General features: G+C 39.4%; 1 protein-coding gene across 1 annotated transcript; it reads right to left on the bottom strand.

Moving 5' to 3' along the window:
• Positions 1–8,795: 8,795 nt before the first annotated feature.
• On the bottom strand, positions 8,796–10,843 carry foxl1 (forkhead box L1). Its single transcript, XM_044357130.1, has one exon. It carries the CDS (start codon positions 10,460–10,462, stop codon positions 9,287–9,289), a length of 1,176 nt encoding a protein of 391 aa, XP_044213065.1. The 5' UTR covers positions 10,463–10,843; the 3' UTR covers positions 8,796–9,286.
• Positions 10,844–14,742: the final 3,899 nt, after the last annotated feature.

Below are 14,742 nucleotides of genomic sequence, written 5' to 3' on the forward strand. Positions count from 1 at the left end.
GACCACAATGGAAATAAGCCTGAGGTTATTTTGTGTATTTTAATCCTCGACAATTTTAAAAAATCTTATATAGGCTCTGTCTTTGTGATCAGCCTGTCATGTAGGTTTTAAAATGTTATCAAATAAATCTATCTATCAACCAAAGTCTTTTAGATCTGCTGTTGCAAGTTTTAAAAAATAGCAGTTGTGTAAAACACTGTGGAAAATGCTGCTAGTATAAAACAAAAGTTCAGTGCTGCATATTTCTCTCCCATAATTCCTCGGTCAGCAGGGACTTTTCAGGGGGCAGGAATTGCAATCTAAAACAGGAACTAGGTTCCTGTGGTCAAAATGCAGGAAAAGTTCCTGAGGTCCCTAAAAAGGTTCCTGAAAAGTGCCTAGGGTGAAAGCGCAGGAAAAGTTATGTATAAGGGCCCTGTGATTGAAATGCAGGAAAAGTTCTTGAGTCTCTAAAAAGGTTCCTTTGGTGGAAATGTAATGTTTATATGAGTTTGTAAAAAAAAAGTTTCCGAGGTCAAAATGCAAGAAAAGTTCATGTGTTTCTCTTGTAACAAAATAATCTGAGCTCAAAGGTCTGCTCAGTTTTCAGAGCTTCAGCAGTACATCTCACAGTCTGCATTCAAATCTTCTATGAAGACCTTTAATGAGGCTAGTACAGTTTAATGTAGCTCTGACTGTAGATTTCTTTTATTACATTGTTCCTAAAAGTCAAGAATGAACTTCCATGCTAACAGTTTCCTCTTGAGTTTTACCAAAATGCATTTTATGTGACAAATGTTCCAGCCAAAATCACTTCAGTCAGCTGAGTTACAGGGTGGTGCTGGTCGGGTGGAAGGTCAAAGGTTTAGGCCTACTCCTGTTCTATTTAGGCCCACACCTGTTTCTTCATAACCTGTATACATGTTGTTCTATATTTTATATAATTCTTTCATACATCTTCCCTGATACATTTTAGTGTTGCTAAGTTTAATTCCTCCTCTGTCCTCCTGTTTTATTTGTTGCATATTCTATTCATTGTGTAACTATTCCATGTTGCGGACACCCATCCACACATAGAGTCAGTGATGCTTGAGCTGACACAGCTGAGAATGCACACTTAAGGTTTACTGATGTATTTTACAGTAGACACACACATTGACACTCTCCCAACACTGTACATGCAAACATAACTATGATGCATTCACTGTCCCTCTGACAATAACATTTTGGATTTGTACGAGACCAGCTGTGCGGTATGAATCTTAACTGGTTTGTTTTAGCTTAAGTGCTCAAGTTAAGTGTGTGTATGTGTGTGTGTACATAAGGACACAAACTCCATTGCAACACAGTTCCTACATTACATAGACATCTTTCTTGTGTATTCATGTGTGTGCCTGTGTGTGTGTGTGTGTGTGTGTGTGTGTGTGTGTGTGTGTGTGTGTGTGTGTGTGTGTACAGAGGAGGCGGTGGCCCTAAATGAGCCTGTGATGCAGCTCCACTTCCTCCTGGATTAAGTGTTAAAGTCAGGGTGGTCCCAGTCTGGGGGTGGTAATCCTGCTGCTCTGTACAAGTCCTCCTGCCAGTGTTCGTATACACACACACACACACACACACACACAAAGCCTCATGAGACTGTGCATATTTATTTACAGTTCGTGAAAGCAAAGCTGCAGAGATGTTGAAAAGTTTCGATGAGAGCAGCGTTTCACCAGCCAGCCTCTCGTTAGTAAAGCTGAGAATGATGCCATCAACGTCGCTTTTAGAGAACACTGCCTCAACTGCAACATATGTCATGTGAAACATAAAATAAATATTTGTTTCTGTGTATTAAGCTACTAGTATGTGTTTGTGTATTAAATACGCAGAAATAATCTCATTGTTTGGGTTCAACCTCCAACAGGCGGAGAGGAAGAACCACTGTTTCAGAGTGCAAGTAAACTAACCTGAGTATAAATGGCAAACAAGGCTGAACACACTGTAAATATAAATACTTGAAATAGGAATATCAGTTATTTATTTTTATATTTGTTCACTGTCATGGTATTACTGGCTTACTACCTTTAAGGGCAGGAAGTCATAAAAATGTACAAAAGTTACAAAAGTGATTGAATGTAACTTTATCAGGTGATCTGATGAAAACATATGTGAATTGAAAGTTGGCAGGATCATTTTTTTAAGTGATTTGATAAATGCAACATTGATTGAATAAAAAAATAAAAGTTTTTGTCATAAAGCACTATGTTTATCTTTCGTTTTTTGTCTTATAACAACTCTGTCTCAGAAATTGTGTCTATATACAAATTCCATTGATAATTGAAGGTATTCCTGTGGCTCTCTCCCTTTTAAAACAAGTTGTGCATGACTGTGAGCTGTAAACAATTCAACTAAACAGCTCTTTCCCCTTCTCAGATTGTATCATTTGTATAATTTTTATGAGCCCAAAGAGCATGCAAAAATTTGGAGAAAAGTCAGAGAAAATAAACCTAATTTTGTGCAGCGGAGGTGTTTTTTCTTCTTCTTCTCTGTCTTTTTAATCACTTATATTGCTACCCTTCTGATTAATCTTGGGACCTCATGTGGGGAAATAATGCATATTGTAAACTATGATAACTTGCATTTGAACATAAAGGAATGGACATCCAAAAAGAAAAAAACACATTTCTGACCGGAGGGGGACTTTAAATTCCAGTTGACTTGCATTACCTCAACTGTTGTCACTGAATGCATATCCTTTCTATATATGTTGTTTTCTTTACCCATCTGTGGGTCTCACCTCGAATAACATGACATTTATTGATTGATTATGTTTGGATTTTTCTGACCTTGACTCATAGAGTATACTTAGCTATTTATGAATTTGTTTGGCCAGTTTGAACTTGAAGGGTCAACAAGGCCAAGTACTGTAGCTAAAGTACACAACTTATGTTATTATGCTATCTTCTTGTTTTTTCTGAGCTTAGATGAGGTTTAACTAAATCCATGCTACCACCAGAACACTCTTGAAATCCATATAGCTCTAAAACTCACTGTATATATACACATAGGTGACTAATTAAGAGAAACCACCAACATAAAGTGTCTTAGTGAGATGTTGTTCCACCATCAGCTTCAATGCTCCTTTTCATAGATGAATGTGTGGAACCCTTCCAAATGCTCCGAAATCTCCCGTAGGTGATCAGTTGGGTTGAGACCAGGTGACTGTGAAGGCCATAACATACATTTTTTATTTTACACAATGCAAATACAGTTAAATACATAAACTGCAGCATCAGAAACAACTAGAGTTTTCTTTTAGGCCTGTTGTATTTGAGTTCATGAGCTGGCCCAGGTGTGTTGTATATTCATATGCACACGTGAACTGTAATCTCTGTGTGTGTGTGTGTGTGTGTGTGTGTGTGTGTGTGTGTGTGTGTGTGTGTGTGTGTGTGTGTGTGTGTGTGTGTGTGTGTGTGTGTGTGCGTGTGTCCAGGGTGTAAACAGCATCAGTCCAGGTCTGGAGGACATTTGAGGCACATAATGATGTATAGAGCTTTGTGCCAGGAAACCTAACTTGATTAGCAGCTAATGTTGCCTGAGCCGGGGCCATCGATCTTCATCATGGCCCCGCCCTCCCCCCAGTGCTGAGTGTGTATTTGGACAAGTGTAGCCGGTTTATGTAGAGAGTGAAAAAATATAATAAACACTTGGATTAGGAGCCCTTTTGAACCAGCAAGCTTTAAACCGTGTGATTTAGCTCTGAGCCGGGACTTGATTGCACATGAAACAGAGGCGATGACACTTTCCAGGGTCACAGTGATATTTCTCTCTCTCTGACTATAGAAGCTTGTCAGTTCTGTCTAAAATGAGTCATGATGAAGATATTTAAAGTCAGCTCAGAATGCTCTCTACTAATCCACACTTATCCCCCCAGAACACCCCACACACGGACTATACAGGAGTATTCCCTCCTAACATAGATTTTGATGTCCAATAATAAATCCCTTTTATTCCCATCAAATGAATAATTCAACAGCTTTCAACTGTATCACACAGTCTTCATCAGTGGGGGAGTTTGCTCATTTTTCATGAAGACGGATCAGTTGACATGCAAGTTCAAAACACTAAACAGTGATAATGAAATGTGATAAAAAAAAGAATTGAAACCATCTCCATGACAACTGAGCACACTCCATCTACCAAGGAAGGTCACAGATTGTGTCTGAAAGCCTCAGACAAGTAAATGGCCCTTGTAATAAGAATTTTTTTGTTTAAATGAAAGCTCTTTCACAACCTTGGAAATAGTGGTCTATGTAACCAACATAAGGTCAACCTACTATTCTCTCAGAAGCTTTCAACCATAACACGTAGTCTTCATCAGTGGATGGAGTTTGCTCAGTCGTCACAGAGATGTATCTGTTGATATGCAAGTTCACTAACTGGCTGTTTTGATTTCATTTATAGCACTTTAAAAATAGAAATTGTGATAAGACAACAGAGCACACTTCATCAGCTGAGGAAGGTCAGGACATGTGCCTGAAAGCTTCAGAAAAAAACATGTAAGCAGTTTGTGATAAGGCAAGGCAAGACAAGGCAAGTTTATTTGTATAGCACATTTCAACAACAAGGCAATTCAAAGTGCTTTACATAGAGCATAAAAGGCATTAAAAGAGAATATAAAAGCAACACAAGTAAAAAGACATATAAAAGCAATTCATAAATGTTAAATGTGGAAATAAAAAGAAACTAAAAAGGGAATAAGACAGATAAAACAAGAGAATAAAAGTAACAGTGCAGTGTAAGAGTTGGGTTTTTAAAAATCAAAATAAAAGTTCATTTCTGAACTTGGAAAAAGTCATTTGACAAAGCAATCCCACCTCAAGGTAAATTTACTAGCTTATTTTATTTCCTAGCTTTCAACCATATCATAAGGTCTTCATCAGCAGATGGAGTTCAGTTGCCATGGAGATGGACCAGTTCACTCAGTTCATTCACTGGCTGCTTTGATTTCATCTATAGCACTTTTAAGATAACAACTATAATAAAACCTAAACTGTCTCCATGACAACTGAGCACACTCAATTTGCCGAGGAAGGTCACAAGATGTATCTGAAAGCTTCAGTAAGTGCCCCTTGTGATAAGACTTTTTTTTGTCCACATGAAAGTTCAGTCGACTTTGGAAAAAGTCGTTTGACAAAAAAATCCCTCAAAATTCTTGGTACACTTACTAGTTTTTTCCATAGCCTGCAGCCACATCACAAGGTCTTCCTCAACAGAAGGCGTTTAATCAGTTGTAATATAATTATAATAAATTAAAGACTTGATCTAAAATGACATTTCAAAGTAGAGTCTAGCTGTGTAATAACATTACTTGATACAGTACTTCTTGTTTTAATCAAACTGTGGAGAGTAGTTCTTAAAGGTGCTGGACATTTCTGTCTTCTGCATCAGTTTTCTCTGGACTTCTTCCCCCTCCAGCCTGGAAACTAAGTTGAGCTCAAAGTAGTAATCCACAGCATTTCATATAAATACTTGTCCATTCTGCTGCTCTCTCTGACTGATTACCACAACAGAACAATGATTCAACCTGATGAAAGCTTTTACATGTTCTAAACACACACACTGCGTCTGGTGGGTCTTTTCCTGGGGAAGAATTCTCCTTCGACAGGAAGTGATGCGTTTTCTGTTGCTGGTTTGTTTGGATTGAGCAGAAGAAGAACTGGGTTGTAGTGAGCAATGATGACTGGAGACAGAAAGGAAGAAGACTGTCACATTCATTACTGACTTTGAAAATATTAGTTTGACAAAAAAAAACATCGGTGCTGCTTTAAAGGAATTAGGAATTATAAATTGCAACTAATAGCTTAATAGTGGTTTATACATGATTTACTAAATAATTTAAATTCAAACTCTTATTTTTAGACAAATTTCTCTGGAACTTTCTGTAGCTCAGACCAACAGTACAAAATCTTGAATTTTTCACCACCTGACAACCCAAAAGTTGTTCTTATAAATGTCTCATAATTATTCTATGAAGCATAAGTAAATTAAAACCATTAATAAAGTCATTAGTCACAACTTATAAATGCTTTGGGTGGATGCCTTATCAGAAAGTGCTCCCAAAAAAATCTTAACTCACGGTCACCTTACTAGTTTTTTCATACCCCTTACTAGCTTTCAAACTACAACTAAAACTAAAACATGTGGGACTGTCAAGCCAAAAGAAAGCATCTTTCACGATGAACACATAAAGTCATCCTTAAGTCGAGGAAGAAAATTGATCAAAGAGAATAAAGATATTCAAATGTGATGGGGATTTGAAGTGAAAAGCACATCTTTAGTTAGGGAGATTAAGAACGAAGAAGTGTTTATACATGAGGATGATGATCTAAACAGAACTAAATAGGAAGGATAGTTAAAGTAAGCACATTTAGGATAAATAGCAGCTGATGAAAATGTCCCTTGAATTTAAGGATGCCTTAAAACAAACAAAAACTACAAGAAAAAGAGACAGCTGAGTTGGTCTGATTCATAAACTCAGCATAATCCAGCATCTTAGGGTTTAACCTGTGTTATCCAGCAGTCTGTGTGTGCAGAGGAAAGGCACCAAAACCATCTCTGTCTGCCTGGTAAGGAGTTCAGACTGGTGCTAATGCTCGCTGCATGTTAAAGCTGTCCAACCGCAACCCACCAGCACAGTTTGTTTTCTCAGATAACAAATGCGACTGAGAGGATTTCCCTTTTGTCTGAGCTGCTTTCTCATGAGGATCTTTTACTGTTCAAACACTCACACAGACCATCAGATAACCAACATTTATTAATCCGCTTTGCTTTTGGAAGACTTCAGAGATCACTGGAGGATGAAGAGCCAGCGGAGCCAATTACAGAGGTTCATGTGTTAGTTACAAATACACCCAAACCACAAAGAGACGAAGCACCAAGCCTTCGCTTAAACCGATACTTCTCACTTATTTTCTTTCCACTCCTCTCTCACCCTCTCCTCCGTTCTTTCTCTTCTGTAGTTTTCATCATGTTTTATTTACACGTCTGACCAAAAGAATCCTATACACAGGAAATGCTTGTGATTGAGTTCCTCTCCTCAAATGTGGGGAAGTTTATTTATTTCAACAAACATTCCTGATTTGCACAGCGGCGGCCTCGCAGAGTCGAGCTCTTTTCAGGCAAGTGCGTGTCCAAGCTATAGGCCTATATTTAGACATGGCTGCTCTCTGTTTGTAATGATGCTGTCAGCATAGCGCTCTGATTTCATGCAGGTGTCACTCTATGGTAAGTCTAAAAAAGGCTCATTTAGGACATCAGATCTTTAGATGTACAGCAGGATTAAATGAGAAGGCCACACAGCTGGAGAGTCATTAAAAACTGAAGTTCGACATGTTAACCAGAGCGCTATAGCTTCATCAAACTTTGCTGACTTTGAGCGAGAAAATTCGTTCTTGACCGTGGAAACAGTAGTTTGACAAAAAAAAAAGTCAAGGTCCTCTTACTAGCTTTTTGTCAGAGCTGTCTACTTCAGCAGTTGACTCAGTGATGAAATAGTTCAAAAAATCTCACTCAGTGACTGAGCAGTGACTAAACTGTACTGTTTTGAGGTTGACTGGTATTAAAACTATTGTATTTATTTATGTAGTTAACGTCTGATGTAACACATATGTTACAGTTTGATGAATACATGGGAACTGACTGATTCATAGTAAACTGGTTGTTTATGGGAAGACCTGAACCTGATAATGAATATATTCAAACAAATGTGTGAAGTACTATTAGTAGCAGTAATAGTACAATTAGAGTTAAAATACAGTGAAGCCTCAATTTTTCAGATGCTTTCCAACCCAATAAGGAACATATTTGGGGGGAAATCTGATAACTGGAATGCTATGATAAAAGCAAAAAACCTCAATAAAAAAATATACAGTATATCAGCACTGGACTTTACTTCCATGTGTTCCAATGGAAAAAGTGAACAATTCAGCTCAAGAATGATGTTCCTTCGTCAGATGAAGTCATCTGAGTAATTACTGGAGGAAGCTGAGATGCTGAAAACTGCGAACATTAAAAACAAAAAAACATGAGGAAAAAATGTAGACTTGCAAGAAGAAATTTGTTTTTTTTCTATCTCATCTCTCATGATGATTCAAATCATGATTCATCAATGTGACCTCAGAAGTGGTGGACGCAGCTGAGCTGAACATCAAAGAATGGGCTCTGGATCACAGTCTTTAGTCAGTGACATTTTAGGCCAGAATGCAGCTCAGTGTCAGAACAGCTTAAGGTTCATATGTCTTTGGAATCATGTTAATGAAATGTTAGCTGATATTGATATTTTCTGTAAAGCCTTGTCTGTGTGTCATTCAGGGTGATTCTCATAACAATCTGAAGTTGATATAATTGAAAATGTTACTTTTTTAATTCAATAATCTTAACGTCCGGATACTGATATCAGTATGCGGTCACTTTTTTAAATTAATTGCACAACAGCAAAACTGAACAACGCTCAGTCCTGTGTGTCGAGGACAATAATGCACTTTTGATCTAGGTTTTTGTCTTGTGCGTATTAAAGGCCTCTTTATGTCTGTAATATCTCATGCCCCTTTGTTTTTAATGATTTATCTCTTTTTGCTAATAAAACAACACTTTGATCACAAAAACAGAATACATAGATGACATTTTGTTCAAACAGCAACAGCCCCAACAGGATTTATGCTTTTGACTCACAATTTTAAATAAATCATAACTTCCTTTATTACCAAACTAAACTTTATTTCACACATGAAATTCAGAGCAGAGTGGAATGTAAAATAGCTTTTGATTACATTATTGACTACTAAATTATTCTCACTTTATACTGTATTTCCAGAGTTCCAACACGTTGTTTAGGCTACACAAGCCCAGTCAAGACATTCAAGATTCTTCAATGAATTATGCCCACATTTTTACTGTAATTTTTTTTTCTATCATGAGTGAGGAGAGAAATATATCTCAGGTTTCCATAAACATTTACCTGAACAATAACAACATATCTATGCAGTTAAGAATACGTTAAAGCCGTAGACTTTAAGAGCAATGTCTTTGGAAAAAAAATGGTAAAAATAACCACAAACCTGACAATTACGCATGCGTAAAATTGGATCTAAAAGCCTTGCTGCGATCTCTGTCATTGTCTGAACATAGCTGTGTAGAGATTGCAGAGATCCTGAAAAGAGCAGAGCAGCAAGCTGCCCCACAGTAACTCACTGTGTGAAGCTAATTATAGACTTTACATATCTGCGCATTTGTGCGTAAAATACAATAAAGTCTGATTTCATCATTGCACTCATTTAAAATGCATTACTTTGTCGGGATAGGTGAGTGACAGGTAAGAACACAGAGGAAATCCCATCTGGTACAACTGATGCTGTCGACTACCCAGGAACACAGACGGGCTGAAAGCGGGACTTTGGCGCTCTGCGCATGCCTCCGCCGCCAAACCGAGGATGCTGTTGCGCATTTCGTCTTCACTTTTAGATAAGATGCTCTCAATGCTAAAACATTTCGATTTATCCCTGCTCGGAACATTTCCTTTCGGTCTGTCCTGCGCAAGTGCAGCCAAGTTCGTGTTTCCTGCGCAGCTGACGGCGCAGAGCGGACCTCTCTCTCTTTCTCTTCCGCTGAACGCTGACCTTCTCTCTTCCTGCTCCCGGCAGAGGGACGCGCCTGGGAGATGCTCAGCCTCCATCCACGGTTGAGCATGTCTCGGAGCGGGACACGACTCCGGCTGAGGGGAGTCACGCCTCTTCTCGGCGGGCGCAGGGGCGTCTTGGTTGGGGGACACTTTATGTCTCTGTGTGGGTGGATTTTGCGGCTGTTCAGCGTGATTGAATTCGGCAAGAACGGGTTTTGAGGTTGGTTGTGTCTCCATCCTCTCCGCATCCTGCCTTACTGGTACCTCTGCCACTCCAGAGCCAGTCTGTTTCAGAGATGCGTGAGGGTCCTTGGATGGCCCTGGGCCCTTGGTGCGCTTGTGTCCAGCAGTTTTGGATTCCAGAGCCTCCTGGTGACTCTTCGCCTTCCTCTTCCTCCGGCGGTAGTTGCCGTTCTCAAACATATCCAAGCACTTGGTGTCCAGAGTCCAGTAGCTGCCTTTGCCGGGCCGGCCTTTCTCTCTGGGTACCTTGATGAAGCAGTCGTTGAGGGAGAGATTGTGGCGGATGGAGTTCTGCCAGCCCTGCTTGTTGTCATGATAAAAAGGGAACCGGTCCATGATGAACTGGTAGATGCCGCTGAGCGTTGCGCGCTGCTCCGGTGCGCTCTTGATGGCCATGGCGATGAGTGCGATGTAGCTGTATGGCGGCTTCTGCGGAGGCTCCTGGCGGGTCGGCACGAAACTCAAGGCAGCGGGGACAACCCCTCCGCTGTCCCCTCCGTACAAGTAGATCAGCGGGGGACCAGAGAGGCTCAGAGCCGAAGATGGCACTCCGAACGCCGGCAGACGACCGTGATAGAGAGTCATGACGCCGGAGAAGCTGGAGTGTGTCCCGGGGAAAGTTGAGCCTGCTCCCGGAGCTCCTCTCCTCCACTGACTGACTCCCCAACCTCATGAGGCCCCCAGAAGAAATGTTAATAATTGTTGTACGTTTGCTGTGTTATGTTGACTTTGCACTGGGAAATAAATTGTCCATCATAAACAGTCGGTGGTGTTCTCAGCCCACCCACATTAATTAAAATTTCATTGCGCTGAAACTCCCTCATGTTCCCCCCTCTGTCCAACAACCAATGAGGTGCCGGGTTATTCCCTCATCTGTTTATAGAATTAGTCGCTTGATAAGTCTGCCCACCCAGGTTGAATCAAGCTGTGTTTATTTGGAAAAATTTCCGGGCACCCAATACATAAACGCACTGATGTGCTGTTTGAAATATCACGTCCACCCCTGACGCTGAGAGTTGCTCACACAGAGAGAACAAGCAAACATTGCCGAGTCCTTTCTGGGAGTTGCTGTGGGTTCGCTCAAATGAAAACAAAGTGTATAAAAGGGAAAATAACTTAAACAATTTCTTTTAACTCGTGTCAGAATCTTTTCTTTCCTCCAGTCCAACAAAAATGGACGCAGGGGGGACTACTTTTCTGTAGACACTGATTCTAGTAAACACCACAGAACATATAAAGCGGGCTCCTATCCAAAGAACATGAGGACAGCGAATGACTGATAAGATATTATAATCATCAACATAACTTCTATTAATACTAGTAGGCCTACAACTGCGTTATATAACATACTAATCACTATCAAAGTGTTATTATACTTATAACTCCGCATTCCTAAAATATTTTTGACAATCTATCAAAAAAGTCTGTGCATTTTTTTGATTTTTTTTTTTTATGTGCTTTATCTCCACCTTTAATGTGATATCCTTCTCCCGCAGCAGAAAGAGCTCTGGTGATAGTAGGTATAATAAAATGAATTAGTTGCCATTGCAAACGTAAAAGATTTACCACAAAATAAGGTAATTAATTTGATTGATACTTGAGTTATGACCAAAAGACGCTTTACCCTCCACCACACCTTAAGGGCAACTTTTTGTTTTTTATTTAACCCTTACATACTGTTCAGATTCTGACACTTGACAGTAAGTATCCCCTCATAATTAGTCTCCACACCAAACTTTGAACCACAAATCTATTTTGCCCTCATAAATAGCATTACAGTCATTCATAAATGGGTGCTTATTCCTTCATTAAGGTTTCAGATAGCAGAGTGTGTATATTCTTGACAGTGTCACCACATTCACAATCACACTATATCATCTCTTATGTTACCTAAAACAGGAGAACATAACACTCAATGAATTAAGCATTAAATGTGTGGCCATTGCATATATATTTTTCCACAACTGCAGCTAGTTGTGCTTGTTTTGCGATATTTTTTATTGTGCAGAAGTCAGACTGTGGGACTGCAGAGAGATCAGGGCCACATTCAGACAGCTGTGGCTGGTGTGAAGAGAAGGTGTTGTCACCTTTGCATGAGAGCTCCAAGCTCCTCCGGTAAGAAATTCATGATTCCCATAACCACCCGTCACCTTGCTTTGACCCCCTCTTTGAATAAATAAAGTCAAAATTGACCCTGAACTGTCCAACTGTTGTTTTTTATGCTTTACGCATATAGAAGCCCATAATGTGAATATAGTAGTCTAGTTTTAAGATGCATCTGTTCTTGTTCTTCTGTTTGCTGCTATGACACTTCAGTTTCTGTGTGTGAGGTCAATAAAGTTGAGTTTATCTGTATTATTTTATCTTTACAAAATGAGAAAAGGACTTCACTTTGTAACTGGCTTTTGAAGGGGTCCCTGATGACTTCAAGGGCCTGAGCAATGACTGGTTCATCAGCAAGCAAAAATGCTAAACATTACCTAGTCCCTGCCTCTAAAATGTGAGGATTTGCCACATATCACTGTCTTTGATCATTGTAAATCATCAAAATCCTCCTCTTGGGCCCTTATTGATCCTTCCTCACACACACCACCCGCCCTTTGTGCTCTGCTTCATCATCTGTCCAGAGACATAGAAACCAACCAGCCCTCCTGTGTTGGAGCACTGGTTTACTGTATTTCAGTTTAGTTTGAAACATTATTTAGCAATATGTACCATGTGAACACAATATAAATAAATATAATTATGACCATTGATACAAGTCAGTTGATTTTTTTTTTACTTCAGCTGTGAAAATATGAAAACAAATCATCAGTTAATCCAATTACAAAAAGTTAGGGATACACCAACTGGACTTTTTCAGTCCTGACACCGATACCTAGGCTTTGGATATCAGCTGATACTGAGTACTGATCTGATACCAGTGATTAATTAATGAGCTGTATGTCTCACTGTGTGAATGAGACTGGGATCCTTCTTTTATGTTTAAGGCAAAATCAGGCTTCAACATTGCTTTCCTGACTTTGTAAAACAACATGTAACAAATAAATACATAGATATAAAGTTACTGAATTATTATTTATTAAAATAATGGTATCCAGCTATATCCAGCTTCTTGAGTCAATATCGGACTGATATCCAGTATCAGTATTGGCACATCTCTACAAAGAGTCAGCAAACACACAGGGAACCTGGGACTTTTAGGGCCACTGACGGTGTAGGGGACCAGGTGCAGTTGCCTAGTTTGCCCGGTTGGTATTCTAGTCTTGTATACTGAATATCTTTGGGTATTAGAACATTGACAAAGCAAGCACTTTGAAGACAGACTAAAAATTTAAATTGAAAAAAATCGACAAAAAACCCCCAAAAGATTGTTAGTTGTAGACCATTTATCTACCTGCTGGGTCCACCAGGCTAGAGGGAATCGGGGGTCTGGATTGTCACCTAAATTGAGCTCTATGTAACAGATGACTGCTCTGCTCATGGGATGGATTTGCCTGTTCTGTATATTGACTCACTGTTTGCAACAAAGCTGGGCAAAATGAAAACGTGGTGTTTTAATTGTCCTTTGAGAAGCTGCAGGCAGGCGCTCAGCACTGTATTGCCTTACAAGGACAACATGGACAGTGTATTATTTGTAGATGTGAGCATGATGCTTTATATTATGTATTTTCCTGTTTATAGGTCAAAGGAGGATTATAACAACTTTACAAGTGCGCACAGCTGTCTCCTGCTTACATTAGAGGTTTGGAGCTTTCAGTGGATAAACTCAGAAGTTGGTCTTTTCTCTGTTTCTCTCTCAGCAGACGGTGATTCATTAGCAAATAAAACTAAACTAACATGCAAGTAGGAGACGTGTACAGCCCACAGCATGCAGGATTAGACATTTTCAGAGGATGACTGCTTGGAAAAATCTGTGTCTCCATACTGATATATTTTAGAATTTACATTAATGACAGTATTTATCCATCAGCTGGTGCACATCAGCCTGTGATGTAAGCATGAGGGCTATTAAACACTTATCACAGTGTTAATAGAAACATCCCTGCATCTGAGTGATAACACAATACAATTAACAGAACTCATGTGAACCACCATTAATATACATTATCAGTGTAAGAGACGATTGAATATAATTCACACAGGGAGTGCTGATTATCAGAGGATGCCCAAGTTCAAGTGGTAAAATGTCCATCCTCAAATTTGACTGAAGTGCAGTTTATCACATTGTAAAATACAGTTTAAAGGGGCAACAAGCTATAATTTACACCACAGTGGACGGAACTGTTCTAAACAGGTACCACAGTTACTGAACACGGAGCAAACAGACATCAGAGAAGAAAAACGGGCGCCCACAGTACATTGTTTGTGATGTGCTTGGTCAGAGAGAGAGGTGGACACAGAAGAAGGACAGAGATATGGACGGAGATATGGAGATACACCATGCCAAAATATTTTTAGCGTACTGCAGGACCAATACTGCAGCTGTGACCACATAGACAACAGTGTATGGATAGTGATGAGGTGTTGGAAGGGATTCACATTTTGTGTTTTCTTTCTAATGTACATGAATTTGTGGTATTGAGATATTTGTGTTTGTTTAATTTTTGTATTTTCTGTTTTACATCATATACTCACTGTGAATAGGGGACATAGACGGTTGAAACTGATGTAAATTTGACATTGTTATTGGGTCACTGTATATAAGTGTCACTGAGAAATTACATAGGGAAACAACTTTAGTATCTTCTGTCACTCTGACACAGTTCCTTAGACATTTGACTGTCTTGGCTTAAGCCGTGATTGGGAGTGTGTCATTTTAGTTGAAGTGATTAACTTGAAGCGCAAATTGTGTCAGAGTCAGA

Source organism: Thunnus albacares, chromosome 7 (genome assembly GCF_914725855.1).
Source record: "Thunnus albacares chromosome 7, fThuAlb1.1, whole genome shotgun sequence".
NCBI classification, from domain to species: Eukaryota; Metazoa; Chordata; class Actinopteri; order Scombriformes; family Scombridae; genus Thunnus; species Thunnus albacares.

Coding starts and splice junctions, on each gene's coding strand:
- foxl1 (XM_044357130.1), bottom strand. CDS start 10,462: ATGACTCTCTATCACGGTCGTCTGCCGGCGTTCGGAGTGCCATCTTCG.